Source organism: Syngnathoides biaculeatus, chromosome 9 (genome assembly GCF_019802595.1).
Source record: "Syngnathoides biaculeatus isolate LvHL_M chromosome 9, ASM1980259v1, whole genome shotgun sequence".
Taxonomy (NCBI): Eukaryota; Metazoa; Chordata; class Actinopteri; order Syngnathiformes; family Syngnathidae; genus Syngnathoides; species Syngnathoides biaculeatus.
Window position 1 is genome coordinate 30855057 of NC_084648.1, and position 27288 is coordinate 30882344.

Genomic DNA, 27288 nt, shown 5'->3' on the forward strand with positions numbered 1-27288 from the left:
GTCACCATATAACACATACAGTATCTAGTACTGACTCTGTGTCATGCTCCTAGCATCCTCCCCAGGCTGGGTGTGGTCAGCCTATTAGTCGACACACACCTGCACCCTGTTTCGGCTGATTACACCCAGTACTTATAGGACATGGGAGACCACTAGTCCTCCGCCAGATCGTTGATTCCCATGCCTCGTTCCCGCAATCCCGTATACCCGACCTACCATGTACTGACCCTCGCCTGTTCCATAACCATCCTAGTAAGCCTGCCTCTTCTGATACTGCTGCTTTTCCTGACTGACTCGCTGATCATTGACCACGGACCGAATAAAGGCTTTCTATACACTACCTGCTTGCCTCTGGAGTCGTGTATTTGCGTCTGCCCTCGAGCCTCGTTCGTGACAGAACGATCTGGCCACAACATGGACCCAGCCGACTCCGAAGTCATCCAGAGCAGACGCCTGGCTGAGCAGGAGGCTGCTCTCCGGGTAACGAATCAACGTCTCCATGAGATCTGTGCCTGGCTGGAGCCGTGGCTAGCATCCCAAGCTAGCGCGGCTGCTACGCCGACGATGGTCACGCCGCCTGTCACTGCGAGTCCTCCTGTTCCGCGTGTTACGGAGCCCTCCCATGCCAGCATAACTCCGCTCTCCCGACCGGAACGTTTCTCAGGCGACGTCAAGCCCTTCCTTGCGCAGTGCGACCTCAATTTCGAACTGCAGGCATCCGCTTTCCCCACGGACCGCTCCCGGATCGCCTTCGTCATTTCCCACATGACGGGAGGGCGGAGGCGTGGGCCACTGCAGAGTGGAGCCGTGACTCGGAGATCTGCCGTCGCCGCGTGTCAGACTACGCTATCGAATTCCGGATCCGGGCCGCCGAGAGCCGGTGGAACGAGGCCACCGTGGAGGTGGACGCGTCGGACTCGGGAATTGGAGCCATCTTGTCGCAGCGGAGTCCCAAAGATGGAAGGATCCACCCGTGTGAGTTCCTGTCTAGAAAGCTAACGCCGACAGAGAGAAACTACGACGTGGGGGATCGCGAACTGCTGGCGGTCAAGACTGCTATGAAGGAGTGGCGGCACTGGCTGGAGGGCTCACAAGTACCGTTCGTGGTCCTCACTTACCACAAAAATCTAGAGTACCTGAGGACCGCGAAGCGGTTGAACGCCCGCAGGCCAGGGGGGCTCTCTTCTTCATCCGCTTCCGCTTCACTCTGTCCTTCCACCCAGGTTCCAAGAACGGCAAGCCGGACGCCGTCTCACGGATCCATGAGGGGGAGCGCACGGAGTCAGTAGCAACTCTATTCTGCCAGAGGCTGTAGTGGACCGATTCTCCAAGATGGTTCATTTCGTGCCACTTCCGAAGATCCCGTCTGCCAAGCAGACAGCCCAGCTGGTGTTGGACGAGGTCATCCGCTACCACGGGTCCCCCGGGACATCGCAAGAGGAGAGCCGCGCCAGAACTCAGGGTGGGGTAGCGAGTGTGGCTTTCCACCAAGGATCTCCCGCTGCGGATGTAATCCCGCAAACTTGCTCCCAGGTTCGTAGGTCCGTTCCCAATCACCAAAATCATTAACCCGGTCGCCGTATCACTCAGACTGCACAGGTCCATGAGGGTGCACCCTATGTTCCACGTCAGCAGACTACGCCCGGATCGTCCTTCGCCCCTGATCCTCCCCCGCATGGTGAGCGGTGGGCCGGTGTAAACAGTGCGCCGGTTGTTGTCTTTCCGCCGCAGAGGAAGGGGGTTCCAGTACCTGCTGGATTGGGAGGGATACGGACCGGAGGAGCACTCTTGGATCCCCTCGCGGTTCATTGAGGACCCCTCCCTCATCGAGGACTTCTACGCGGCCCATCCAGACACTCCTGGGTGGTCGAGAGCCGGCCGTTGAGGGGGGGGGGTACTCTCATGGTCCTGGCATCCTCCCCACACTGGGTGTGGTCAGCCAATTAGTCGACACACACCTGCACCCTGTTTCGGCTGATTACACCCAGTACTTATAGGACACGGGGGACAACTAGTCCTCTGCCAGATCGTTGATTCCTATGCCTCGTTCCCGCAATCCCGTATACCTGACCTACCGTGTGCCGACCCTCGCCTGTTCCATGACCATCCTGGTAAGCCTGCCTCTTCTGATACTGCTGCTATTCCTGAGTGACTCGCTGATCATTGACCACGGACCGAATAAAGGCTTTCTATACACTACCTGCTTGCCTCTGGAGTCGTGCATTTGGGTCCGCCCTCGAGCCTCGTTCGTGTCACTCTGTAGCTTTATGCATAAAGACTTCACGCCAGCAGAGAAACCTTTCCCATGTTTAAATTCCATTGTCACTTCTATGACGGACGGTACCTTTTGTGTAGCAGGATTAGTGGAAACAAGCAGATGTCTATTGAATCTATTACATATTCACTGAAGTCTCACTGTCACGGACGAGACTCGGGGGTGGACCCAAATGCACGACTCAGGTGAGAGGTAAGCAGTGCGGAATAAGCCTTTATTCGTTCCAATGTCGGTTACCAGGGAGTCAGTCCAAACAAGCAGCAAGATCAGTAACGGCAGGCTTACGGGGTAGGTCGGGAGACAGGCGTTGGTCGGTACACGGGAGGTAGACGTCAGGAGTACGGTAGTGCAGGAACGAGGCATGAGAGGCAACGATCTAGCACAGTCTCTGTCGTCCCCCGGGTCCTATATGTACTGGGTCTAATCGGAGGTCATGAGGCGCAGGTGTGACCCTTCCGATTAGACGGCCACGCCCAGCCCTGGCTGGAATCCAGGATCATGACAGTACCCCCCCCCCCTCAACGGCCGGCTCTGGACGGCCCAGGCGCATCAGGGTGAGCCGCGTGAAAGTCCCTGATGAGGGAGCAGTCCACGACGAAGCGGGAGGGGATCCAAGAGCGCTCCTCCGGGCCATATCCCTCCCAGTCCACCAGGTACTGGACCTCCCTCCCTCTGCGGCGAGAAGACAGCAACCGGCGCACACCAACCCACCGTCGACCATGCGGGGGGGGCGGGGGGGGACTTGAGCGGAGGAGCCAGCGACGACGTGCGATTCGGGCGAAGTCTGCTGACGTGGAACGTAGGGTGCACCCTCATCGACCTGGGCAGTTTCAACGAGACGGCGACCGGGTTAATAACCTTGGAAACAGGGAACGGGCCAACGAACCTGGGAGCAAGTTTGCGGGATTCTGTCCGCAGCGGGAGATCTTTGGTGGAGAGCCACACTCGCTGTCCCACTCTGAGCTCTGGTGCGGCCCTCCTCTTGCGGTCTGCTGCGGCCTTGTAGGCGCTGCTCATGCGCAGCAGTGTCCTCCGAGCTGCTTCCCAGGTCCGTTTGCAGCGTCGCACCACGGCCAGGGCCAGGGCCGACGGAACTGTGGATTCTGTGACCAGTGGAGGAAACAGGGACGGAGGATACCCATGCACGACATGGAGTGGAGCCATACCTGTTGAAGCGGAGGGTAGGGAATTGTGGGCATACTCCACCCACTTGATGTGCTGGCTCCACGTGCTCTGGTCCGTGGATACCAGACATCGAAGACCGGTCTCTAATTCCTGGTTAATCCTCTCAGTCTGGCCATTAGACTCTGGGTGATGACCCGATGTCCGACTTGCTGAAGCGCCGATGAGGTTGCAGAACTCCTTCCAGAAACGGGCGCTGAATTGCGGACCCCTGTCCGAAACGATGTCCTGGGTAGACCGTGGTAACGGACGACCTCGTCTAATACCAACTGGGCTGTCTGCTTGGCCGACGGGATCTTCGGGAGCGGCACGAAGTGGACCATCTTGGAGAAACGGTCCACTATGGACAGCACCACTGTGTTCCCTTGTGAAGGCGGCAGGCCGGTAACGAAGTCCATCGCGATGTGTGACCACGGACGAAAGGGGATGGACAGGGGTTGCAACTCACCAACGGGCCGTAGGCGGGAAGGCGTTGACGAACTCCCTTACATCCTTGCTGAGGTTAGGCCACCAGAACCTTTGTTCGACCACTGACCGTGTCTTCGCCATACCCGGGTGGCAGACCGTCTTGTTGGTATGGGCCCAGTTGATGACGTCTCCCCGCAGAGATGGTATGACGAAAAGACGGCCCGATGGACAATCCGCGGGTGGCGGTGTCTCTTCCAGGGCCTCCTTCACCCGCGACTCGATCGACCAGGTAAACCCGGACACGAAGCACCCCGCTGGCAGGATAGTAGCGGCGTCTGAATCAGTGCGCCCTCCCTCGTGGATCCGCGAGAGTGCATCCGGCTTGCCGTTTTTAGAGCCTGGGCGGTAAAACACCTTAAAGTGAAAGCGGGTGAAAAATAGAGCCCACATGGCCTGACGGGCGTTCAACCTCTTCGCGGACTTCAGGTATTCAAGGTTCTTATGGTCCGTGAAGACAACAAACGGTACTTGCGAGCCCTCCAGCCAGTGCCGCCACTCCTCCAACGCGCTCTTGACCGCCAGCAGTTCCTTATCTCCCACGTCGTAGTTCCTCTCTGCCGGGGTCAACTTTCTAGACAGGAACGCGCACGGGTGAATCCTTCCATCCCTGGGACTCCTCTGCGACAAGACTGCTCCGATTCCTGAATTCCATGCATCCACCTCCACCACAAACTGGTTATCGGGATCCGGAATAATGAGAACGGGCGCAGTAGTGAAACTTGCCTTGAGCCTGCCGAAGGCCTCCTGGCAGGTCCCGGACCAGTCGAAGGTGGTATTTGGCGAAGTGAGCGAATGCAGAGGAGCGGCCAGGGAACTGAAGTTCCTTATGAATTTCCTATAGAAATTGGCAAATCCCAAGAACCTCTGCACGTCCCTCCTGTTGGTGGGGGTAGGCCACCGCAGCACCGCGTCGACCTTCCCGGGATCCATCCGTATCTCTCCCTCAGCCAGGACGAAGCCCAGGAAGGACACGGATGCCTGATGGAACTCACACTTATCCATATTCACGTATAATTGGCGCTGCTGCAGACGCCGGAGCACCTCTCGGACTTGTTGAATGTGAGAGGCTAGGTCTGCTGAAAAGATGAGAATGTCATCCAGGTAAACAAAGACAGATCTGTTCAGGAACTCCTGGAGCACGTCGTTAATGAAGTTCTGAAAGACGGCCGGAGCGTTTGTCAGTCCAAAGGGCATCACCAGATACTCATAGTGCCCTGTGGGGGTGTTGAACGTCGTCTTCCACTCATCCCCTTCCCGAATCTGCACCAGATGGTAAGCGCTGCGCAAGTCCAGCTTGGTGAAGATCCGGGCTCCCTGGAGGAGTTCGAATGCTGTAGAGATAAGCGGCAAAGGGTACCTGTTCTTGACTGTGATGTCGTTTAGTCCTCAGTAGTCGATGCAGGGTCGCAGCGTGGAGTCCTTCTTCTTGACAAAAAAAAAACCCGCACCGGCTGGTGAAGATGAGGGGCGAATGAGTCCGGCTGCCAGCGAGTCCTCGATGTAGTCCCTCATGGCTTGATGCTCTGGTCCTGTTAAAGAGAACAGTTTCCCTCTGGCAGGAAAGGTGCCTGGCAGGAGTTCAATCGCGCAGTCGTATGACCGATGTGGCGGTAGAGACTTTGCCTTAGATTCAGAGAAGACCTCCCGTAGGTCATGATAGCAGGAGGGCACCGCGGTCAGGTCCAGGGCGGTACCAGGTTCTGTTAGCCGAACCGGCGCGACTTGAATACCCCTGTCTCTCCGGACAGCGAAACAACGACTGAGACAGTCCTCACCCCAAGTCTTGATCTGACCCGTGGTCCAATCTATGTGCGGATTATGTTCTTTGAGCCACGGACTGCCCAAGATGATGTCGCTACTACGTGCGTCGAAGACATGAAAGCTAATTCGCTCCGAGTGAGCGTCCGGAAAGCTCATACGTAGCGTCTGAGTACGACGTGTAACCCGACAAAGGAACTTGCCGTTGGCGGCATAGGCGTGACGAAACCGTTGCGTGGGGAACGTTGCCGCCCCCAGCTCCTCGACCACGCGGGGATTTATCAGGTTTGCTTCCGACCCAGAATCTATGAAAGCCGTCACAGAGCATGAACGTGAGTCCGTTCACAAGGTGAGGTGAAGAAGGGACCTCCCTGACCCCGTCGCGGTGTACCGCACACTCACCGGAGTAGCGATCCTGATGTCAGAATGCCCTGGTCGAGTCGGGCAACGGGCGATCAAGTGTCCCAAACGCCCGCAGTAAAAACAGCGTCCCTCTCGTCGCCGACGTAAGCGCTCCTCCGCTGAGCTGCCAAGCCCCTCCACTTGCATGGCTTCCGGTGAAGCTGACAACACGGGTGGCCGGGAAGCGGAAACAACCGGACTGCGACTCTCCCTCTCCTCCTCCCTCAGGCCCTCCATCTGTCTCTGCGCGGTGAGGCGCTGGTCCACCTTGAGGGCCAATGCGATGAGGGAGTTAAGCGAAGGCGGAAGATCCATGGCCACGAGGTGACCACGGATCTGTGGGGACAGTCCCTCGTAAAACGCGTCATGGAGGGCTTCCTCATTCCAGCGGCTCTCGGCAGCCCGAATCCAGAACTCAATGGCGTAGTCGGACACGCGGCGATGCCCCTGGCGAATTGTCATGAGTGACGACGCCGCCTGGCGTTCCGGAGCCGCATACTGGAACACCTGGGTGAGCGCGCAGACGAAGCTCGCCCATGAGCGGCAGGTCTCCGAGTTACGGCTCCACTCGGCGGTGGCCCATGCCTCCGCCCTCCCTGTCATGTGGGAAATGACGAAGGCGATCCGGGAGCGGTCCGTGGGAAAGGCGGAAGCTTGCAGCTCAAAGTGGAGATCGCACTGCGCCAGGAAGGGCTTGACGTTACCGAAGTCGCCTGAGAACCGCTCTGGTCGAGAGAGCGGAGTGATGGTGGCACGGGGAGGCACAGGAGCGGCCGCGCTAGCTTGGGAGGCTAGCCACGGTTGCAGCTGGGTGCAGAGCTCCTGGATCTGGTGAGTCATACCCTGGAGAGCAGCCTCTTGCTCACCCAGGCGTTTGCCCTGCACTTGCAGTGCACGGCGAATGGCTTCAGAGTCGGCTGGGTCCATGTTCTTGGCTAGATCGTTCTGTCACGGACGAGACTCGGGGGTGGACCCAAATGCACGACTCAGGTGAGAGGTAAGCAGTGCGGAATAAGCCTTTATTCGTTCCAATGTCGGTTACCAGGGAGTCAGTCCAAACAAGCAGCAAGATCAGTAACGGCAGGCTTACGGGGTAGGTCGGGAGACAGGCGTTGGTCGGTACACGGGAGGTAGACGTCAGGAGTACGGTAGTGCAGGAACGAGGCATGAGAGGCAACGATCTAGCACAGTCTCTGTCGTCCCCCGGGTCCTATATGTACTGGGTCTAATCGGAGGTCATGAGGCGCAGGTGTGACCCTTCCGATTAGACGGCCACGCCCAGCCCTGGCTGGAATCCAGGATCATGACACTCACAAGAAATGCAGATATTTGTTTGTACCATTTTCTCAAATTTATTGTCAAAGTCCATTATTTTACGTGACACAGTGCAATATGTGCTTTTTTTTTTATAAGCACCTATGTGACCGTTTGAAATTTTTTCCCTTATTACATCTGATTTTATTCTCCTTCTTACCTGCTCTCACACTTGATGATTTATTGTGCTGATGATTCACACCACTTGCATATCCGGCTTCTCATACTGCATACCTCTCCAGGCTGTATCAGGCACTAATTTTTCCAAATCCATACCTTCCATCTTTCCTCCTCTCTTGATCATATATGTCACTCCACCAGTCCACTAAAAAGCTCTATTTTTCACAAGATCCACCAAGGGGTTCACATCCTGGAGCGACCAGATGGAGTCTCCTGTTGTGACAGTCGCCACTCAGACTCTAACACCGCTGGCTGTCTTTGCTTTCATTTTATCTCCAAGAAAAAGGAACCCCTAAACTGAAAACGGAAAAGGCACAAGCAGGGCAGTTAAAACGAGTCAGCCTGCCAAGCAGTTCATTAAAAAATATCATTTGTGGGTAAAAGCTGAGGAAAAAGATTTTTTTTTCCCAGGCTGGAACTTCTTGCAAGTTTAATAAGATGAAAAGTTTTGTTTTTTTTAAAACTTTTTATTTTTAAAAATATTTCATCTTGGGGTGGCACTGGCACAGCTGTAAAGCATTGGCCTCACAGTTCTGAGGTCAAGGGTTCCATTAACCACCCACCCCACCCCAATGTGTGGAGTTTACAGGTTATTCCTGTGCCTGTGTGGCTTTTTTCTGGGCTCTCTGGTTTCCTCCTACATCCCAGAAACATGCATTGACTGGAGGCTCTAAATTGTCCCAAAGTGTGTTTGTGAGTGTATATTGTTGTTTGTATCTATGTACCCTGCGACTGGCTGGCAACCAGTTCAGGGTGCACCCCACCTCCTGCCTGAAGACAGCTGGGATAGGCTCCAGCAATCCCAGAACACCTGTAGGGATAGGCGGCTCAGAAAATGGATGGATTGATATTTCATCTTGCTTTCATCTGCTTTGAAGCCTCCGTCTGACGTCTTTCTATTTTCCCCTTGAGTTCCTCTTGTACGTTGCGGTCATGTTCCAGTGTTGCCTTTAGGAGTGACGCTGAACAGCTTGAAGGTTTGGCTTTTTCTTGCCCTTCTCACCCCATTGGCCGCACCTCAGCGACGGTAGGTGTGGTCTGGCTGCTTTTTCTTTCACTCTCACGCAAGCCACTAGCATATGGACTTGAGTGGTCTTTTGAGGGTTTCCATCTGGAGTAGTCCAGCCGAATCGAAAAAGGGAAGGAATGATGGTCCTGCTCAGACTACCTTTTCAACTTTTGCTGGGATTTGGATGGACGAGGAGGACACAGTTGACACCTGACTAGATGGGGGACGCAACAGTGTTGATGGTGCAGGGGTCTTTTTACGACTGACTTGACACGCGTGATGTGCGGCAATGGCGTGGTGTGACCGTGGGCTGCAGACGCTCCTGGCCGTCGCGGGTGCCTTCGCCGCCTTCAGCCTCATGAGCATCGCCATCGGCACCGATTACTGGCTCTACTCGCGGGCGTACATATGCAACGCCACCAATGCCAGTGCAGAGGACAGCCACGCGCAAAGCAGGAAAGTCAAAGGCGACTTGACACACTCGGGGCTCTGGCGAATCTGCTGCATAGAAGGTGAAAAACACACAACAACTTTTTTATTGGTTTGACCACTAATTTGGCCTTTTTTCCATGACAAACTAAAGTGGCATGTTTCGGGGAGAATTGAAATTACGGCGGCAAAGGGACGAAATTGTGTGCAGCCCGATGTGCGCCCACTGGAGGCAAAGTCCAGCTTGTTGCGCACGAAGAACTCTGCTACAGTCCAAACAATGTGATCCAACGTGGCTTCAACATGGATCTGATCTCCGTGACGCGAATTGACTATTTGGGGACTGCTATATGCGTTGGCGTATTTCACTTAAATCGGAGTTATATCAAGTTATACAAAGTGATAAAGCAATGTACACAGTATGGGCAATAGATTCTTGAATCAACCACGAAACTAATATTAATTTAATTTCATTATTCAGCCTGGATAACATCAAAGAGATTAAAAAAATCTTTTTTTTTTTTTTTTTTTACCTCTACTGGGCCTACTCGCCAGGAGAAGTTGCGTCAGGAAGGGCAACCTGCGTAAAAACTGTGCCAAACAAATAGGAGCGTTCATTTGAGATGGCACGCTGTGGTGACCCCTAACGGGACAAGCCGAAAGAAACTCATAGTAACTGAACTAAAGCAAGCAAGAATAACAATGTGGTGAATGTATTTTTTCCCCATCATAATGAAAGTTGTGCCTAATAGTTTGGTTCCCTCATTTAGTTATATAAGCTACAAAGACCAGGAAAATCCACCATGATGAATAGATTCATATTTGAAATTAATACTTCTCCTTTTTAATCAAAAGTTTGTAAAATTAGAGTACTGTATTGGCTGTAGTTCTTGAATTGGATGTTCAAATAGTCATAACATTTGTCAATGTTCTTCAGTAATGATAAGGATCAAATATTATAATAGAGTAAGTTAATTGAAAAGAGGACAACAGTCAGCAAACAAAATGGAAAAAAATGACTAGCTCCAATTAACTTTCGCTGTTGTTAAATGATAATGAATACATCAGGAGAAAACGTCTTAACTTCATGAGAATTTAAGAGAATAGTTGGGTCCAAGCAGCTTAGTGGTGCAGCTGTCGAGCGTTGGCCTCACAGTTCTGAGGACCGGGATTCAAATCCCGGCCCCGCCTTTGTGGAGTTTGCATGTTCTCTCTCTGCCTGTGTGGGTTTTCTCTTGGCACTTAGGTTTCCTCCCACATCCAAAAAGCATGCAACATTAATCTAAATTGTGTGATTGTAAGTGTGACTGTTGTCTGTCTCCATGTGCCCAGTTCATGGTGTAAACTGCCTATTGCCCAATGACAGCTGAGATTGGCTACAGCTCTCCCGTGACCCTTATGATGATAAGCAGCTAAGAACATGGATGGATGGATAGAATTTCAATTGTAATATTTGTGAGACTTTTGATGACTTTCGTGACTCCTTGTGCTTTAATTGAAATCTTCTTCACTTAAGAAGGATTACATTCCTCTTCTAACAAAATGAATGATGCAACTCAGGGAACAATAACTCCTTATGAAAGGACTTGAGAGGAAAAGTAGAGATTTACGTTCCTTGGGCTCTCCATACAGTTGTTGGGTGTACTTTTGTTTGTTTTAAATCATTGTGATAGATAAAAATGGACAGCGGTAAAGATGTCTTGACTAGTCCACGAATACTAAAGAGGTAGAGGTTACCATGGTGATAACATATGAGCATTTATTTCAAATAATACAATTTGTTGAGAGTAAAAAAATATTATGCTATGTATATATATAATTTCAGAACAATTGAGGTTATGCTGTATGGTTGACAGCATGTTGGGGGCAGCAACATTCAACATTAGGTTGTTGCATGCAGTTCCATTGTATTTGACTGCCACACTTACTGAAATTTGATTAAAAATGTAGAACCATCTCCAAATTCAAAGAGGCATTTCTTCTCTCTCGTGCTTCAAAGCTCTGAGTGCAATATGAGGTGCATCAGGATGGTGTGCACGCCACACTTAAAGCATCATACTGTCTTTACTTTTTTAAAATGTGTCTAGCAGCCCCCATCTGTGGAGAGGTGTCTCATACCCACACAATGGTTACAGCCGCAGAACTGAAAACAGAAGCTTTGACGCTGTTGAATGGATGTGGTGACAATAAAAAAAAATTACAATCCCGATACAATTTATTCAGACTAAAACATCCGTCCATTTTCTGAGCTGCTTATCCCCACGAGGGTCGCAGGACTGCTGGAGCCAATCGCAGCTGTCATCGGGCAGGAGCCGCGGGGTACACTCTGAACTGGTTGCCAGCCAATCACACATATGGGCAAACAGCAAAAATCTGGCCTGAACATTTGTGCTCTATTTGTTGTTTTACAAAGGGATTGTACATAGCCATCATTTGTCAATTTGTATGTATGTATGTATTTCTTTCGGCTTGTTCCTCTAGGGGTCGCCACAGCGTGTCATCTCAGATGAACACTCATATTTGTTTGGCACAGTTTTTTTACACCGGATGCCTTTCCTGTCACAACCCCACTGCATTTATCTGGGGAGAGCTGAATTCAAGAAAAGGCAGACTACACCCTGAACTGGTCGCCAGCCAGTCGCAGGGCAGATATTAACACAATCACTGAGCGGGAATCGACCCCACGCTGTCTGCACCAAAGGCAGGCGTGTGTACCACTACACAATCAGTGACTTGGTTTGTCAATTTAATGTTCCAAATCTTTTTTTTAATCATCTATGGAAGCAGGCGGCATGGTGGATGTAAAGCGTTGGCCTCACAGTTCTGAGGTCCTGGTTCAATCCCGGACACGCCTGTGTGGAGTTTGCATGTTCTCCCTCTGCCTGCATGAGTTTCCTCCGGGCATTCTGGTTTCCTCCTACATCCCAAATACATGCATTAATTCGACACTCTAAATTGCCCCTAGGTCTGATCGTGAGTGCAACTGTTGTCTGTCTCCATGTGCCCTGCGATTAGCTGGCATCCAGTTCAGTATGTACCCTGCTTCCTGCCCGTTGATAGCTGGGATATGCTCCAGCACTCCCGCTATCCTTGTGAGGATAAGTGGCAAAGAAAATGGATGGATGTAAGCAAGTTAAGAACTGTTCATTGTATTGAGTTGTTAGAAACGAAGAGCATAAACAAAGGCTTGTTCTGCGCTTGGGGCACTCTGGCTAACCATGTAGAAGCAATAAGATTTATTCCCATGTGGCAAACTAATCTTCATTAGGACGGAGAATGTTCTCGATAGGAATTAAGAGAAAGTTGCACTGCAAACACTGCGATAAAACCAGTAGCCTCTCTCTGCCAATAATTACCCCAAGTCTTTATGTCTTCATGATCCTCCAAAATGAAGTCAGAGATTTGTGCTAACGTGCAAAAAGAAGAAAGATTTATTGCTCATTTGTGGATGTATAGTGTAGCGCTTTTACCATTTTAGTTTTCCTGATTTGTTGGGCCATCACTAAAACAGCACCGTGCGACGCACTTTGGAACGTGGCATCGGCTGCACATAAATTGCGAGAAGGGCTTTTGTTTACTCAGCACCTTCGGCTTGGAATCTGTTGCAGAATAACTTAAAGGTCAAGTGTCATGAAATGGATGATTTTTAGTATGTTATTAATGAAAAAACGTCAGCCAATATGGGCCCATGCGTTTTTTCACCACAAAACATGATTTTGACGTATACAGCTTTCTGTAACTCCCGCCACGAAAATCCTCTCGAGGGATTTGTTTGCGAGAAGAAGCAGGAAGTGACATAAGGACAGAGGCGCCCCCAAGTGGACTCGTTTGTTTCCATTAGTTTTACCTCCGGGAAGGTAGCTCGTTGTTTCTTCGTGTTAGCCTAAATGCCGGCTCATTGCATTGCTGGACATTGCTTGAACACTCAGGAGAATGGAATTACCCTTCATAAGTTTGGAAGAGACCAGGTTCGTTGTGAAAAATGGATTGCACTGGTGCAGAGGACGTGAGCTTTGTGGGTTCCAAATCACAGGCAGGTGTGTATTCAGCAACTAAAAAAAAATAATAGTTTGTGGCGGACCACGTAATCAGTCTCTCATAACGTAATAAAAGATCCGCGTATGAAATATGTCGATGTGCGCTTCGGACGGCGTCGGGCTGCTGCGTGGACGGTGGCGAATCTGAAGAACACAGCCAACAATGTCTCACTCAGCCTCGTGCGTGCAGTAATGGCCCCGGCTCGATAGTGTTCATCGCGTACTGCGGTGGTTGTGAACAACCCTCTAAAAGCACCACACCTTGGCTCCATTATATGCCACCATGGTCCCGAAAATCTGCCACGCCGGCTGAGGCGGTGCGTTCGGCGGTCACAGCTTCTGCAAAGGCTGCGCGTCGGGTTTTGCGGACGGGGGCGGCTCTGAAGAACCCAGCCGAGAAGGCGTCACTCATCCGCGTGCGCGCAGTAAAGCGCCCCGGCTGATTGTGTTGTTCATCTTACTGCGGCGTCTATGAACACCCCCCTAAACCAGTACGGCTCATCTCCGTCATAAGCCACACCAGCCGGCTGCGATGAGCCGCGATGGCTCATCTCCGCCACGGAAGTGGACTGGACGGGGATGCGGTTTGGCCGTGATCGCATATCATCTGAATATGGCTCGAAACAATAGTGTAATATTGCCCCGAGGGCTCTAAACAAAAGTGTAATATTGTCCTGGTAACTTCACTCGGTTGTTGGGTGTTCTCCTTTTCGAAAAGAGCTTCCGTGTCAGAAGGGACGAGTTCGTTTCCCATAGTTAGGGTGCACTGTGTGTTTTCATTGGCGAATGTCCGGGTGACGTCATGGACGGAGGATGCAAACATGGCAACCACTTGGATATCGTAGAATGACACTTCTGCAAATTTGTGCATGGATGACGCACTCTCCGCTCACATTTATTTTTTCGTCTGGACATTGAAGTGAATAATGCTATATGTATTTTTCATTACAATATCTGTTTTAGAATGTTTATAGGGATGACACTTGGGCTTTAAAGATTGAGGAACTGATGTCCTTTTTTCTCAAATCTGTAATGAAATAAATGGCAGCAGTTTTTACAGAATGTCAACGTTTTACTCAGCTTCTTATAATTTTTCTTTCCTTATATGTCTGTAACTTTCTCTTTTTGCTTTTTTTTCAGTCGGGCCTTGAAAAAGAGAGTTTTAAAGACAATTTTAAATTAATTAATTTAATTGGTTAATTTAATTAATTTTAAAGACATTTTTAATTTTAATGAGACCAACTTGTTTAAATAAATGTTTTTTTAATGTTTCATTATATGATGTAATTACATTGAGCAAGTGTACCTAGTGAAGTGTCCACACACACATAGGGCGCTATTTTCCTGAACAGCATAAATTTGGCAGCACAGGGAGCAAATCTGTGCGTCAAAAGCGTGCGAGGCTGGTGTTGGTTATTTTGTTGATCATCGCAGTCCACCAGGTCTTAAAGTAGGTGGGCTGCCCCTGTGTGGGTGACTTTACAGCTAATGACAGTCGTACCCAATCAAAGCGGTTCTCCTCATTAATTTTAAATATCGCGGTCTTGTTGCGTGAGTGAAGTTATGTCACTTCTCTCGTGAATGTGTGGCACCATGTTACGTGAGCGGGCATACAGAATGAGTTGGTGAAAAGCGCTGGTAACTCAACTATGTCCACAGACCTCTTGATCTGTCTGACTGTGCTGAAATTAAATTGACCAAAATCACATTAGACCAGCGGTCCAGCCCACGTTGGCCGTTAGACGGGGTCTCAGCAGGAGGAGGAATTTTTTACTGACTTTCTGCAACTAAATTCTTACTCAGCCAGGATAATTTCCAAAGACATAACCTTGCTATGGTGAAACAGCCGGGCGGCTAGGTGCAAAATGCTCCGTTAAATTGGTAAACATGACCAGTGAACCATTCGCTTGTACAAAAATCAGGATTTACCACCAGTTGCGACTTGCTGCACATGCCTTGTCTAAAGAAATTGAGCCCGTTGTCCTTATTGTGGATACTTCCCTCTCTTGCAAGCCGAGTAGTGGCTGTAGTCATGGTGTGTCTCCAGGAAATGAAGATAAGCAAGTGTAATGTCCAGTGTGCATGTGTGTGTGTGTGTGTGTGTGTGTGCACATGTGTTGAATACGTTAGTTACGATGTCAAAGGCATCCTGTGAGAGGCTGAGCAAGAGATGTGATTCTGGTTTGTCAGAGGGAGGTTGTTACCATGGTGACGTTACGCTGACTTACTAAAGATGGGCTTGCCTCTCAGTAGACAAACACCCCTTTCCACCTCCTCATCCTTTTCTTCCTCTCTCATCATCCTCACATCCCAAAATTATTGAACATTGTTTTTCATTCTGTCTCGTCCATCTTCATTTTTCATTCTTTCCCTCTTTTATTGTGACTATCACTTCACATTGTTTACTTCTATCTGGACCTTTTCAGACAGCACCGTTGGGATAAAATTCCACTCATCTGAAACTGATCTTTTTTTTAGATGCACTCATAAATCAAAGTATATTTAATATCAAACACAGTGACATCAGTCCAGTGGGGGTGTTTGGTCCCAAAAAGAAAGAACTGAATGAGAGTTTGAAGAGGAAAACATGGTAGTGTGTTATTTCAACACAATACAGTACTGGTAAGAATGTCTAACAGAGATGGAGGACTCATGCTTAAAGTATATCCGGCCATTTACCATTTGGGAATTTTAAACATTTAATGCAAACTATCTCCATTTCAGGAGCTCAAAGCTATTTCTAAAATTGACTTGCAAGTGTTTAAGAAGCCATCCTTTGTTGCATTGAAAGTCATTGAGTGATAAAGCAAATATAGGTTTGACCAAATTAACTGTTTTGGTATATTAATGAATATGCATAAAACACCAGTGAGGCACAAATGCCAAAATCTACCATTCATGATACAAATATAAAAACTTGACATCTGAAAGCCAAATAAGATTTCTCCAGAAAACTCCCCAAAGTTCTGCTATTAGACTCTTTGAAACCAATGTCAAATTTCGTCAGATCGGAATACAAAAGTATGAAGATGGAAAGGAACAGATCTTGATCCAAAGCATGAAACGTTATGTGTCAAACATGTTGTGAGAAGTGTTATGGGCATGGGAAGGTACAACATATGACACAAGATTCTGACTGCTATTCATGAATGCGACTCCTGATGGAGGTACCAAGATGAACTGGAGGTACAGAGCGCTATACTCTGCTGACCTCCAGGTGAATGTTACCAAACCAATAGGACAGTGCTTCACAGAGGAGATAGATAATGAGCCAAAACATATTGATAATAAACCAAATAAAGAATTCTTTACTGGCCGATCCATCCATCCATCATATCTAAGCTGCTTATCCTCACAAGGGACATGGAATTGCTGGAGCCTATCCCAGCTGTCATTGGGCAGGAGGCAGGGTACACGCTGAACTGGCTGCCAGCCAATCGCAGGCCACATGGAGTTAGAAAACAGTCGCACTCACAATCACACTTACAGGCAATCTAGAGTCACCAATTAATGCATGTTTTGGGATGTGGGAGGAAACCGGAGTGCCGCAGGCATGGGGAGAACATGCCAACACCACAGAGGCAGGCCGGGATTAGAACCCTGGTCCACAGAACTGTGAGGCCAACATGTAACAACTGCTCCACCGTGCCTCCCCAAACAACAAGTCGTTTGCTTTAAACAAATTCACCATGCACATTAAATTTCCGGAGGGGTAAAACTCCAAATGGAATTTCTGAGCACTCTTGGCCCTCTGCATTTCAGAGTCCATGTCAAATTATTAAGACAGCTTCTGAAAAACATCACAAGGATCAGAGACTTAATGTCAAAACAAGAGGCACTTTTATGTGCTTAACTCAAGCGGTCTGTTCACAGGTCTGCAAAAGACGACTTCAGATGTTAGCTGTGCACGTGAGATTAGTCTGCATTTTTTAAAAACTAGAATATATTTTAATGGATGTTGAACTTCAGAAGATTGCGGATGAAAAGGTTTAAATGGTAAATAATCCAACATGCACAATACTGTAAGTACTCAGTCAAGTGGATCACTATAAAGTTGGGAGATTTGATTTTTGGGAATAAATTAATATAATTTTAAGGAACAAATATTTGAATTTAGGTCATAAATATAAGTTCATGCTGGGAAGGCCATGATGGCCTTAATTGCCCAGCATTGGTTCCCTACAACAGCTCAAAAGCATTTTGGAAAAATGAAACTCTCAATTGCCCATTGGTGTACATCGCAAGGACAAGTTAGTGATAGATAAAATGTATCAGTTCTGCTTTGACATGCGAGCACGCCAACCAATGTGTTGATGCCCATTATTCAGGTGATGTTAAAGAAAAGAACATTGAGACATGAGGGAAATCAGCCATGCGATTTATAATTCAAAGTCGCCTGTTCAATATTCATAACTCCCCAATGTTTTATTCTGTTAAAAGTGGAGAAATTATTATTGTGTGTGAAAACTTGGACTAGAGTTGCCCGAGGGCTCCGCAATGTTCTGAAGCACGCAGGTCCTGAGTTGGCAGCCCTCCAAAAAGTTGAAAAAGAGAAAAGCAGTTTTGTGATCACTTTCCATTTTACAATCGACGTGCGTTTATTTAAACAGATTGTTATTGCCTCATGCAGGTACCAACAAAGGAAGCTGTTTTCGGATCAATCACTTCCCAGAGGATAATGACTATGACACAGACAGCTCTGAGTACATTCTGCGTGAGTTTGACGTCGTCATCTTCACACACGTGGATTCGTAATCTGTTTTTTTGTCATGTGCCTCGGATGGGTTCATCACAAGGGTGCTTCATGGAGCATGACGTTGCCATCCCGCCCCCATTAAATCCGGATGTCATGACATTAATGGCTCAAAAGTGATGACAAAGGGTGTGCTCATGACTAATTGCCTTTAGTGAAATCATATCACAAATGCGGGACCCAGTTAATATATAGTTCAATATTAACGGTCAAAAAATGAGTACCTAGAAAAAACTAGTGATCCAGATTACAGTGTATCACATTTTACAGATGTTTTTTTTTTTTTTTTTAAATAATGCTCCCAAGCAAGCTGTTTCTATCAAGGATGTTGATTCATACCAAGGTAATCAATACAAACACTATCAAAGAAATACTTTATCTGTATTACAGTGAAGAAAATGAGTATTTGAACACCCTGCTATTTTGCAAATTATCGTACTTGGAAATCATGGAGGGGTCTGAAATTTTCATTGGAGGTGCATGTCCACTGTGAGAGAGATAATCTAAAAAGAAAAATACACAAATCACAATGGATGATTTTTTTAACGATTTATTTGTGTGTTACAGCTGCAAATAAGTATTTGAACACCTGAGAAAAACAATGTTAATATTTGGTACAATAGCATTTGTTTGCAATTACAGAGGTCAAACGTTTCCTGCAGTTGTTCACCAGGTTTGCACACACGGCAGGAGGGATTTTGGCCCACTCCTCCACACAGGTCTTCTCGAGATCAGACAGGTTTCTGTGCTGTCGCTGAGAAACATGGAGTTTCAGCTCCCTCCAAAGATTTTCCATTGGGCTTAGGTCTGGAGCCTGGCTCTGCCACGCCAGAACCTTGATATGCTTCTTACAGAGCCACTCCTTGGTTTTTCTTCGGGTTATTGTGCTGTTAAAAGACCCAGCCACAACCCATCTTCAATGCTCTGACTGAAGGAAAGAGGTTATTCCCCAAAATCTCACAATACATGGCCGCGGTCATCCTCTCCTTAATAGTGTGCAGTCGTCCTGTCCCATGTGCAGAAAAACACCCCCAAAGCATGATGCTACCACCCCCTTGCTTCACAGTAGGGATGGTGTTCTTGGGATGGAACTCATCATTCGTCTTCCTCCAAACACAGTTCGTGGAATTATGACCAAAAAGTTAAATTTTGGTCTCATCCGACCACAAAACTTTCTCCCATGACTCCTCTGTATCACCCAAATGGTTATTGGCAAACTTAAGACGGGCCTTGACATATGCTGGTTTTAAGCAGGGGAACCTTCCATGCATGATTTCAAACCATGACGTCTTAGTGTATTAAGGCTCCATCACACCATGACGTTCTGGTCAACGTCTTCTGTCCCTTTCAATCGTTCTATTTTTCAGCGTTCTCAAACACGGATGACGCATGTGGCGTGTGATTAACGTATGTCTAACGCACGAAAAGCGTGTAACAGCGACCAAATAAGATACCCCTCAAAACCATTAGCGTGTGCAAATGCGTCATTGGGGTGCGACGAGCGATTTGTCAACATAAGACGAGTGTGTTGAGCGTGTGACCAATGGGTGAATCACGACAGAAAAGCGTTTTGCTGGCGTGTAATTTTTACAGTGGAACCGGCACTAAAACGTTGGAAAGTTCATAGTCACTTCAGTTGTTGTCGTGAGTTAGAACAGCCGAGAAGAAAAAAAGTTAGGGAGCGGACTTCAGCAACTAGCGCTGCTAGTAAGAAAGCTAAGCCTCTTTCATCACGAGCAATGTGTTTGGAGGAAAAACAACAGCAGGAGGAAGAGCACGTCCGCGAAGTCACGCACCATGTGACACCCCCTGGGGACTCTAAACACCTTGCAAACCACAGTGAGGACGGTCTGACAAAGAGACAAAAGAAGCAGGGAAAGGATTGCAGGATCCTGGACCGGGCTGTTGAAGATAGTCTGGTGGAATTTTTCCGTGAAAACGAACTGCTGCTTTCTGGATCTTCCATAGTAGGTGCTCTCCACTGTAGCTTAATATTAAATGGACCTTGGTTACAAAGCATCGGTTTAAATACCCATATGCATGGAGATTCAGGAAACGCTCGAATGACGCTCAATGGACACCAAACGACGTTCATTTCACTTTGGTTACACAATGTGTGCGCTAGGGGATTGTTCAGTGGGCGTTGACAGGTTGCCAGTGAGTCGTTCACTGCAAAGCAAACAATTAAGTAACAACCAAGTAAAGCTCGAGTTACGACTGACTAACGATAGGCAAACGCGTGCAACGCTCGGCGAACCTTAGTAAAACGTTCCACGGATGTTCTTGAACGTTCTGCAGCGTTTAAAATTAAACATTGATGAACGCTGGTCTCGGTGAGAACTTTTGTGCATTTTCAAAATTAATTTTCCGGACCGGCGTTCTCCGCCGATTCCCAGCGATCATTGACGTTCACTGGCGTGGAAACAACGCTACTCTGGAGCTATCCCGGCGACCATGGACGACTACCAACGTTTCCTCAAACGCTATAGGACGCTGGCCAGAACGTCATGGTGTGACGGGGCAATTAGCAAGAGTCACCTTGGAAATGTTGGTCCCAGCTCTTTTCAGGTTATTCTTGTATTCCTGAACTGATTCCTCACATTTCTAAGGATCATTGAGACCCCAAGAGGTGATATCTTGCATGGGGCGCCACTCCACTCTAATTGAGATTGACCGTCATATTTAGCCCCTTCCATTTTCCAATGATTGCTCCAACAGTGGACCTTTTTTCACCAAGCTGCTTGACAATTTCTCCGTAGCCCTGTGGAGTTCTTCAATTTTGTCTCTCGTGTCTTTGGACAGCTCTTTGGTCTTGGCCATGTTACAAGTTTGAGTCTTACTGATTGTATGGGGTGGACAGGTGTCTTTATGCAGCTAACGACCTCATACAGGTGCATCTGATTCAGGATAATACATGGAGTGGAGGTGGACTTTTAAAGGCGGACTAACAGGTCTTTGAGGGTCAGAATTCTAGCTGATAGACTGGTGTTCAAATACTTATTTGCAGCTGTATCACTCAAATAAATCCTAGAAAAAATCTCTCTCTCACAGTGGACATGCACCTACGATAGAAATTTCAGACCCCTCCATGATTTCTAAGTGGGGGAACTTGCAATACAGCAAACAGTTCAAATACTTATTTTCTTCACTGTAATCTGTCTCCTGTGAATAAAGTACATTGCTTTACTTGTAGTCGAGGCATGAATTTCCCTCCTGGATTTCCCTTTATACTTACTTTATACTATTTGTTTTTGCGTAATATTCTTGCAATCATTTATTGTTTGGATGTTAACATGTACTGTGTAGTAATAATAATTTGGCCTTTTTGTAATATCATGACACAAATAACACAGAGGTGTGGGCTCGAGTCACATGACTTGGACAAGAGTCAGGACATGACTTTAGACTCAACGATATGTTACAAGACTTTCAACACAGCTTTTGACAGTATTTATTCGTGATTTATCTTAGACTTGAAGCCATTGACTTGAAAAGGCATGTTCCTTTCTATTGCTATGTCGTTTAATGTATTAGGAGAGGAAAATATGCCTTAATGAAGGCAACAGAACCTCATCATCTGCAAAAAGTAAAGATGATATACTGAGGCCACCAAACTGGGTGCACCGAGAAATTCTGTCCATAAAACTCACAAACAGAATTCATGACAAAATCCAGCCAACAGCCAGTCCAACCCTCACCGGAAATGAGTCAATGTGGCAATGTGGACCAAACCCTGAGACTCGTCATACAGGGACCAAACAGCCCATATCAGGGGGTTTGGCATCCCGAACTCCTGAAGCACCCCCTGCAGGACTGCAGGACGCGGTCGAATGCCTTCTCCAAGTTCACGAAATGGATGCATATTGGTTGGGTGAACTTTGATGCACCCTCAAGGTTCCTGCTGAGGGGGTAGAGGTGGTCCACTGTTCCATGGCCATGACACAAACCAAACTGCTCCTCCTGAATATGAGATTTGACTTCCTGCTGAACCCTCCTCTCCAGCATGCCTGAAGAGAGCTTACCAGGGAGGTTGTAGTTAGAATACAGCCACCGCCCCCCCCTTTTATTTTTTTAAAAAAAGGGCAACCACCACCCTAGTCTGACAATTCAGAGGTCCCCGATGTCCATGCAATGTTACAGCCAGACTGCTGGAAGATGCGGAACATGGCCCACTTGGACTCTATGAGACATGAGATGTGGGAGTTGAAACTCCTTCTGACAGGGGATTCTGCCAGATGTTCCCAGCAGATCCATCCATTTTCTTTGGCGCTTATCCTCACAAGGGTCACGGGAGTGCTGTAGCCTATCCTAGCTGTCACCGGGCAGGAGGCAGGGTAAACCCTGAAGTGGTTGCCAGCCAATCACAGGGCACATGGAGAAAGGCAACAGTCTCACTGACAATCACACCTAGGGGCAATCTAGTGTGTCCAATTAATGTTGTATGTTGTTGGGATGTGGGAAGAAACCGGAGTGCCCGGAGAAGAGCCACACGGGCACGGGTAGAACATCCAAACTTTTGTCTTTATTCTTCTATCTTTCTTTTGTTGTCTAAAATGACTCATTGGGACTCGAAACTTGCCTGTCTTGACTTGGGACTTGACTCGAACTTGTCGGCGGACTTGTGATTTTGAAAGCAATGACTTGGTCCCACCTCTAACTAAAACATGCCAGACCATAGTCCATTGTCTTTAAGACAGGGTAACTTGAACCACATTCAAAAGAAATGGGGTTAAAAAGAAATAGGGTTAGGGTTAGAAAAGAAATCGTACAAAAAACTCCATCCAACCATTTTCTATAGTGATTATCCTCTTTATGGTCCCTTGTGAACTGGAGCTTATTTCAACTAATTTTGGGCAAGAGGGACGATACACCCTTGACTGGTTTTTAGCCTAATTACAAAGCACTTACAGTTACACTTACAAGCTTTCACATCAATTGACAATGGACCTAACTTTTTGGAGTGTGGGTGGAAACTCTAATACCTTGAGAAAAACACACACACACAAAAGCATGCGGTGAACTTTCAAATTCCCTGCAGGTATGTCTGCTCTGAGATTCAAAGGCAAACGCTCTGACTAAAGAATGTCAGGTAAAGTCTGCTAAAGTATCTGAGCTTTTATTTTGTTTTTAATCAGAAGTGCTTTAAATGAGGCAGGGTTTTGGTAACTCCGATCTAAAATGAAATTAATTGAGATTAGGTTAATTCTAAATACAACCATAATTATAGGTACATGAGGGTGTGCATACTTGTGCAACATTTTTAGTCAATTTTTACTCCCCCTCTAAAAAAGATTTAAATTTCAAATGACTTATACAGGTTATTGATCGCGTTAATGGTGGATTTTTTTTTTTTTGTAATGCATTGTTTTGCTCTGATTTTTTATATCATAAAAACCTGGAAATAGAATTTTTTGGAGGGATTATTCTCACCATGTCATCTGGGCAGGAATTGTGCGAGCCTCCAGCCTTTTTCCCATCCTCAGCACTATCCTGCTAATGCTCGGCGGCCTGTGTGTTGGCATTGGACGAATCTACAGCAGGAGGAACAACATCCTGCTCAGTGCTGGTATTCTCTTTGTGGCTGCAGGTAATGCCATAAACATGAGAAAATACCACTTATATTTGATGTGCTTTTCCCCATTTTTATTGTCTGTCAGGAATTTGTGTTTTCCTGGTGCCGGTGCGGTAAAAGGTTGACCTAAATGCAGAGAAGCAGGAGAAGTGAGGCAAGGGAGCAGGCATGATTTTAACAAAAGGGATTTTCAAAAACAAAAATGCAAATAACAAAACACTAAACAAAGTCCAAAAGACGAAATTTAAAGTAACAAACACAGTCAACAGACTCACAACAAGAAACTAGGAACTAAATACAGGCAAACTGATGTGACAATGAGGCACACTTGGACAACATACGAGTGGGTGGAGGGAGCTGCTTGGTAGATACAAAGAACAGGGCCAGAAAGAACATGTGGCGGGTTAGGTTAGGTTGTTTGTCGACAGTAAATGTGTGTGGTTGTGCTCAGATAGGTTTCTGCTCACACATGACCCCAAGGAGGATAAAACATGGACGGGTGTATTTCTTGAAGTAACTGGAGCAAATTTAAGTGCACAACTTGGTTGCCACCAGTGGATCAATGAATTATTCATTTTCCCTTCAGTCAATCAAAATAATGTAGTCATGTCCCAAGGCTTAATACATACAGCAAGGCTGTGTAATTCATTCTTACTTCATCTCCTCAGGCCTGAGCAACATCATCGGCATCATTGTTTACATCTCCAGTAATGCCGGCGATCCCAGCGACAAGAAAGATGAGGACAAAAAGAACCAGTACAACTACGGCTGGTCCTTTTACTTTGGCGCCATTTCATTCTTCGTGGCAGAATCTGTGGGGGTCCTCGCTGTCAACATATACATTGAGAAAAACAAAGAGACGCGCTGCCGAGCCAGGCGTGACGTGATCAAATCCATCGGCTCCACTTCGCCGTACTCGTGCATCCCAAGCTACCACCGCAGACGGAGGCGCTCGCGTTCCAGCTCCAGGTCGTCGGAGCCTTCCCCAGGAGGGGGAAAGAGGGAGGGAGGATTGGTCAGAGAGTTGAGCTTGCAGGTGGAAGACATATCCTTGTACAATTTGCGCAGGGATCCTCTGACGGGGGGTGCGCCCTACAGTCCTGAGTGCGACTCTGGCTTCTTACAGGTCCACAAGTGCTTCCAGAAAGATGTGAAAGACAGCGGCAACAGGAGGACCACGCCTGTATGAGTACTCTGCTTGGACTATACAATACGCTCTGTAGGAACATAGTACATACAGGTCTATTAGGGGTTGAATGATGAGAGCTTTTTTTGTGATCGACGTTACTATGATGAAAGTTGCTTCAAAGTCAATTAATCAATGATGTTGTCGCTAGATCTTCAGCACAGTGCAGCCATCCCCAGCCATTTTTTTTGCGTGAAGATATGACTTGATGGAAACAAATAAAAACAACCGATTCAAAATACATCTCACCATTACTCTGAATAGAGTGTAATGAGTGGAGGCCAGTAGGTTGCTCTTCATAATGTGTTTTGTAGCGTAGTGTGTTGTGATGACAATAATCACAGCTACTGCCTGCCCTTCTCAGCCCCCAAAAATCGAGCTTTTCTCTGTTTCACTGTTTCTATCTCGCTTTTTCTTTTATTATATTTAAGGACAAACTTGCATATTTTGGAAATGTTCATGCTATTTGTCTCATTTTTGGTAAAATAGTTCCACACGCTTGAAGCATATGCTGGAAATTTGACACGGGTATCAGTGTCAGGATGGCAATGTTTTCCTTTCAGTGTCGTAAAACAGAGTGTCATGATGTTGGTGTGTATTGTATCATACAAGAATACAGAATAAAATTGTTATGAGCGTGCAGTTTTTATCCACCCTTTATTAGACTTAAAAATTTAGTGAGCACTTTGCCCTGTTGTTCCCATTTCTTGCTGCCAGTGTGAATATTTTAACACTAGCAGCATTCAGAATAGCCAAAGTTAGTGAGGGTGAGTGCTTTTGTCATCTACAATGTATGTATAAATACATACTATTTTGCAGTATACGTACTGTATTGCTGCTCCACAGTTTTCTGAGGTCTGTCGATGGGGGAGGCCGAAAGGAAATTTGGAAATTTTCTGATTGGAAGATGAGATGCCAGAAATGTGATTAGGGATTAGTTGACTTCAAGCTTTAGCTTTACACGCCAGTGCGCAGTAATGAAGTTGACTAATCGACATATCTGTTCAACCTCTAATATATTTTGTACAAGATGTGTAGGAGTAGCCTATCTTGTTCAAGGTGTATCTTCAAGCTTGGCATACACCATTAACCCGTCCATTTTCCAAAGCGCTTATCCTCATGAAGGCCTCACATAAGATGATTTGCTTCTTTCATTTATGCCTTACATTGAGACAGAAAACCAAACTGTTCATTTTGGGATTTTTGCCACAGTCACTCTGCTTCAATTGTGCAAAATTATGATCATGTTTGCAAGTTCATCTGGTCGACATGTGATGGCCAACTGGAAATCTGGGTTGAAATGGACTAGACTGATATTGTATGCTCAGCTTTTGGCAAAAAGGACATTCTTGTCTGTTTCTTGTAACAAATAATCAGATTCTTTTTTTTTTTGTATCACTGTCATTTTTATTATAAAGGCGATGGTGAGAATGGTGTTGTTTGACAGAATTTGATCATTGCTCGAGAGAACCTGTTTTACCTGCACCAAATGTATCCTCAAAAGCGGTTGTTAAAACCTTTATTCGGAATGTTTGTCTTACATCTTACAAGCACATATCTTTTTACAAAAATGTACAAAATTCTTGTCAGCACTGCCTAGTCACTATCTTGTGATCACAATATGTCAAAGGTGCTGAACATTTCTGAAATATTTCCACACATGTATGCAGTGGATCCCGTTAACTGTCGCGGATAGGGACCGGGCCCGACCACAGATAGTGCAAAAACAGAAAATAATTGACTGCCTTATCATAGCCAGGAAAACATTAGAAAGTAAGAACAATAAATCGTAACACTCCAGTGTACATCAATAACCTGTTCATCTAGCGGACCATAAATGTGTGTTGTCTGCTCAGGGAAGGTTTTGAGGACAAATTGAACAAACTCCAATTTAAATGAAGTTGGGGCGTTGTGTTAAACTGAAATGAAAACATACATAATTGAGCCCTGTGACTCCCTGGCAACCAGTTCAAGGTGTAGTCGGCCTTTTGCCTGAAGTTAGCTACAATAGCTAACCAGGTTAAGCAGTGTTGAAAATGGATGGATGGATAAGCAGAGGTCTAGTGTCTCAAAATCCTTTTCGACCTTTATTTAATTGAATACAGTGCAAGTATAAAATGTCTCATGTGGGGGTATGTCTTTCATGGACTTTTGAACACAGAAGAAGGCGCCCACAAAAACACATTCTTGTGTTCTTAGTGCTGTTATTAAAATTGATAATCTTTGTCCACAAATGGCAGAAGTGCCTCCTCCTTCTTGATTTGTTTTGAAAGTCAGAAACAATTTGAAAGACCACTACCGACACATGCAGGATTTAAAGTAAACCATCTGCCCAAGTACTGTACTGTATATACGGTATAAGAGCAGAAATACACGGTCAAACTTAATGGGTAACATATTTTAAACAGTAGATGTGATCAATTAATTATGAAGTCTCAGATTGTTCAAATTGAGATCAACCACTTATATATATGTATCCATCCATTTTCTGAGCCGATTATACTCACGTGGGTTGAGGCAGTGCTGGCGCCTATCCCAGCTATCATCGCCAGGAGGCGGGGTACACCCTGAACTGGTTGTCAGCCAATCGCAGGGCACGTAGAGACAAACAATAGTCGCACTCACAATCACACCAAGGGGCAATTTAGAGTCCCCAACTAATAACTTATATACAGTATAGACACGCACACACACGGTGTTACCTTGCTACAAGGTGGTTCACT

At 46.9% G+C, this 27288-nt stretch overlaps 1 protein-coding gene across 1 annotated transcript; it reads left to right on the top strand.

Annotated features, from left to right (window-relative positions):
- The first annotated feature begins 8649 nt into the window (after window positions 1–8649).
- LOC133506127 (voltage-dependent calcium channel gamma-4 subunit-like) lies at window positions 8650–25775 on the top strand. Its single transcript, XM_061829931.1, has 4 exons — window positions 8650–9100; window positions 17685–17768; window positions 23254–23394; window positions 24048–25775. Exons 1-4 carry the CDS (start codon window positions 8878–8880, stop codon window positions 24566–24568), a joined length of 969 nt encoding a protein of 322 aa, XP_061685915.1. The 5' UTR covers window positions 8650–8877; the 3' UTR covers window positions 24569–25775.
- Window positions 25776–27288: the final 1513 nt, after the last annotated feature.

What these genes read in the sequence shown, in the direction of transcription:
- LOC133506127 (XM_061829931.1), top strand. Translation starts at nt 8,878, where the DNA reads ATGGCGTGGTGTGACCGTGGGCTGCAGACGCTCCTGGCCGTCGCGGGT. An exon ending in CAGCTCTGAGTACATTCTGC is followed by an intron (nt 17,769 to 23,253) that starts GTGAGTTTGACG and finishes TCATCTGGGCAG; the next exon opens with GAATTGTGCGAGCCTCCAGC. An exon ending in TATTCTCTTTGTGGCTGCAG is followed by an intron (nt 23,395 to 24,047) that starts GTAATGCCATAA and finishes TCATCTCCTCAG; the next exon opens with GCCTGAGCAACATCATCGGC.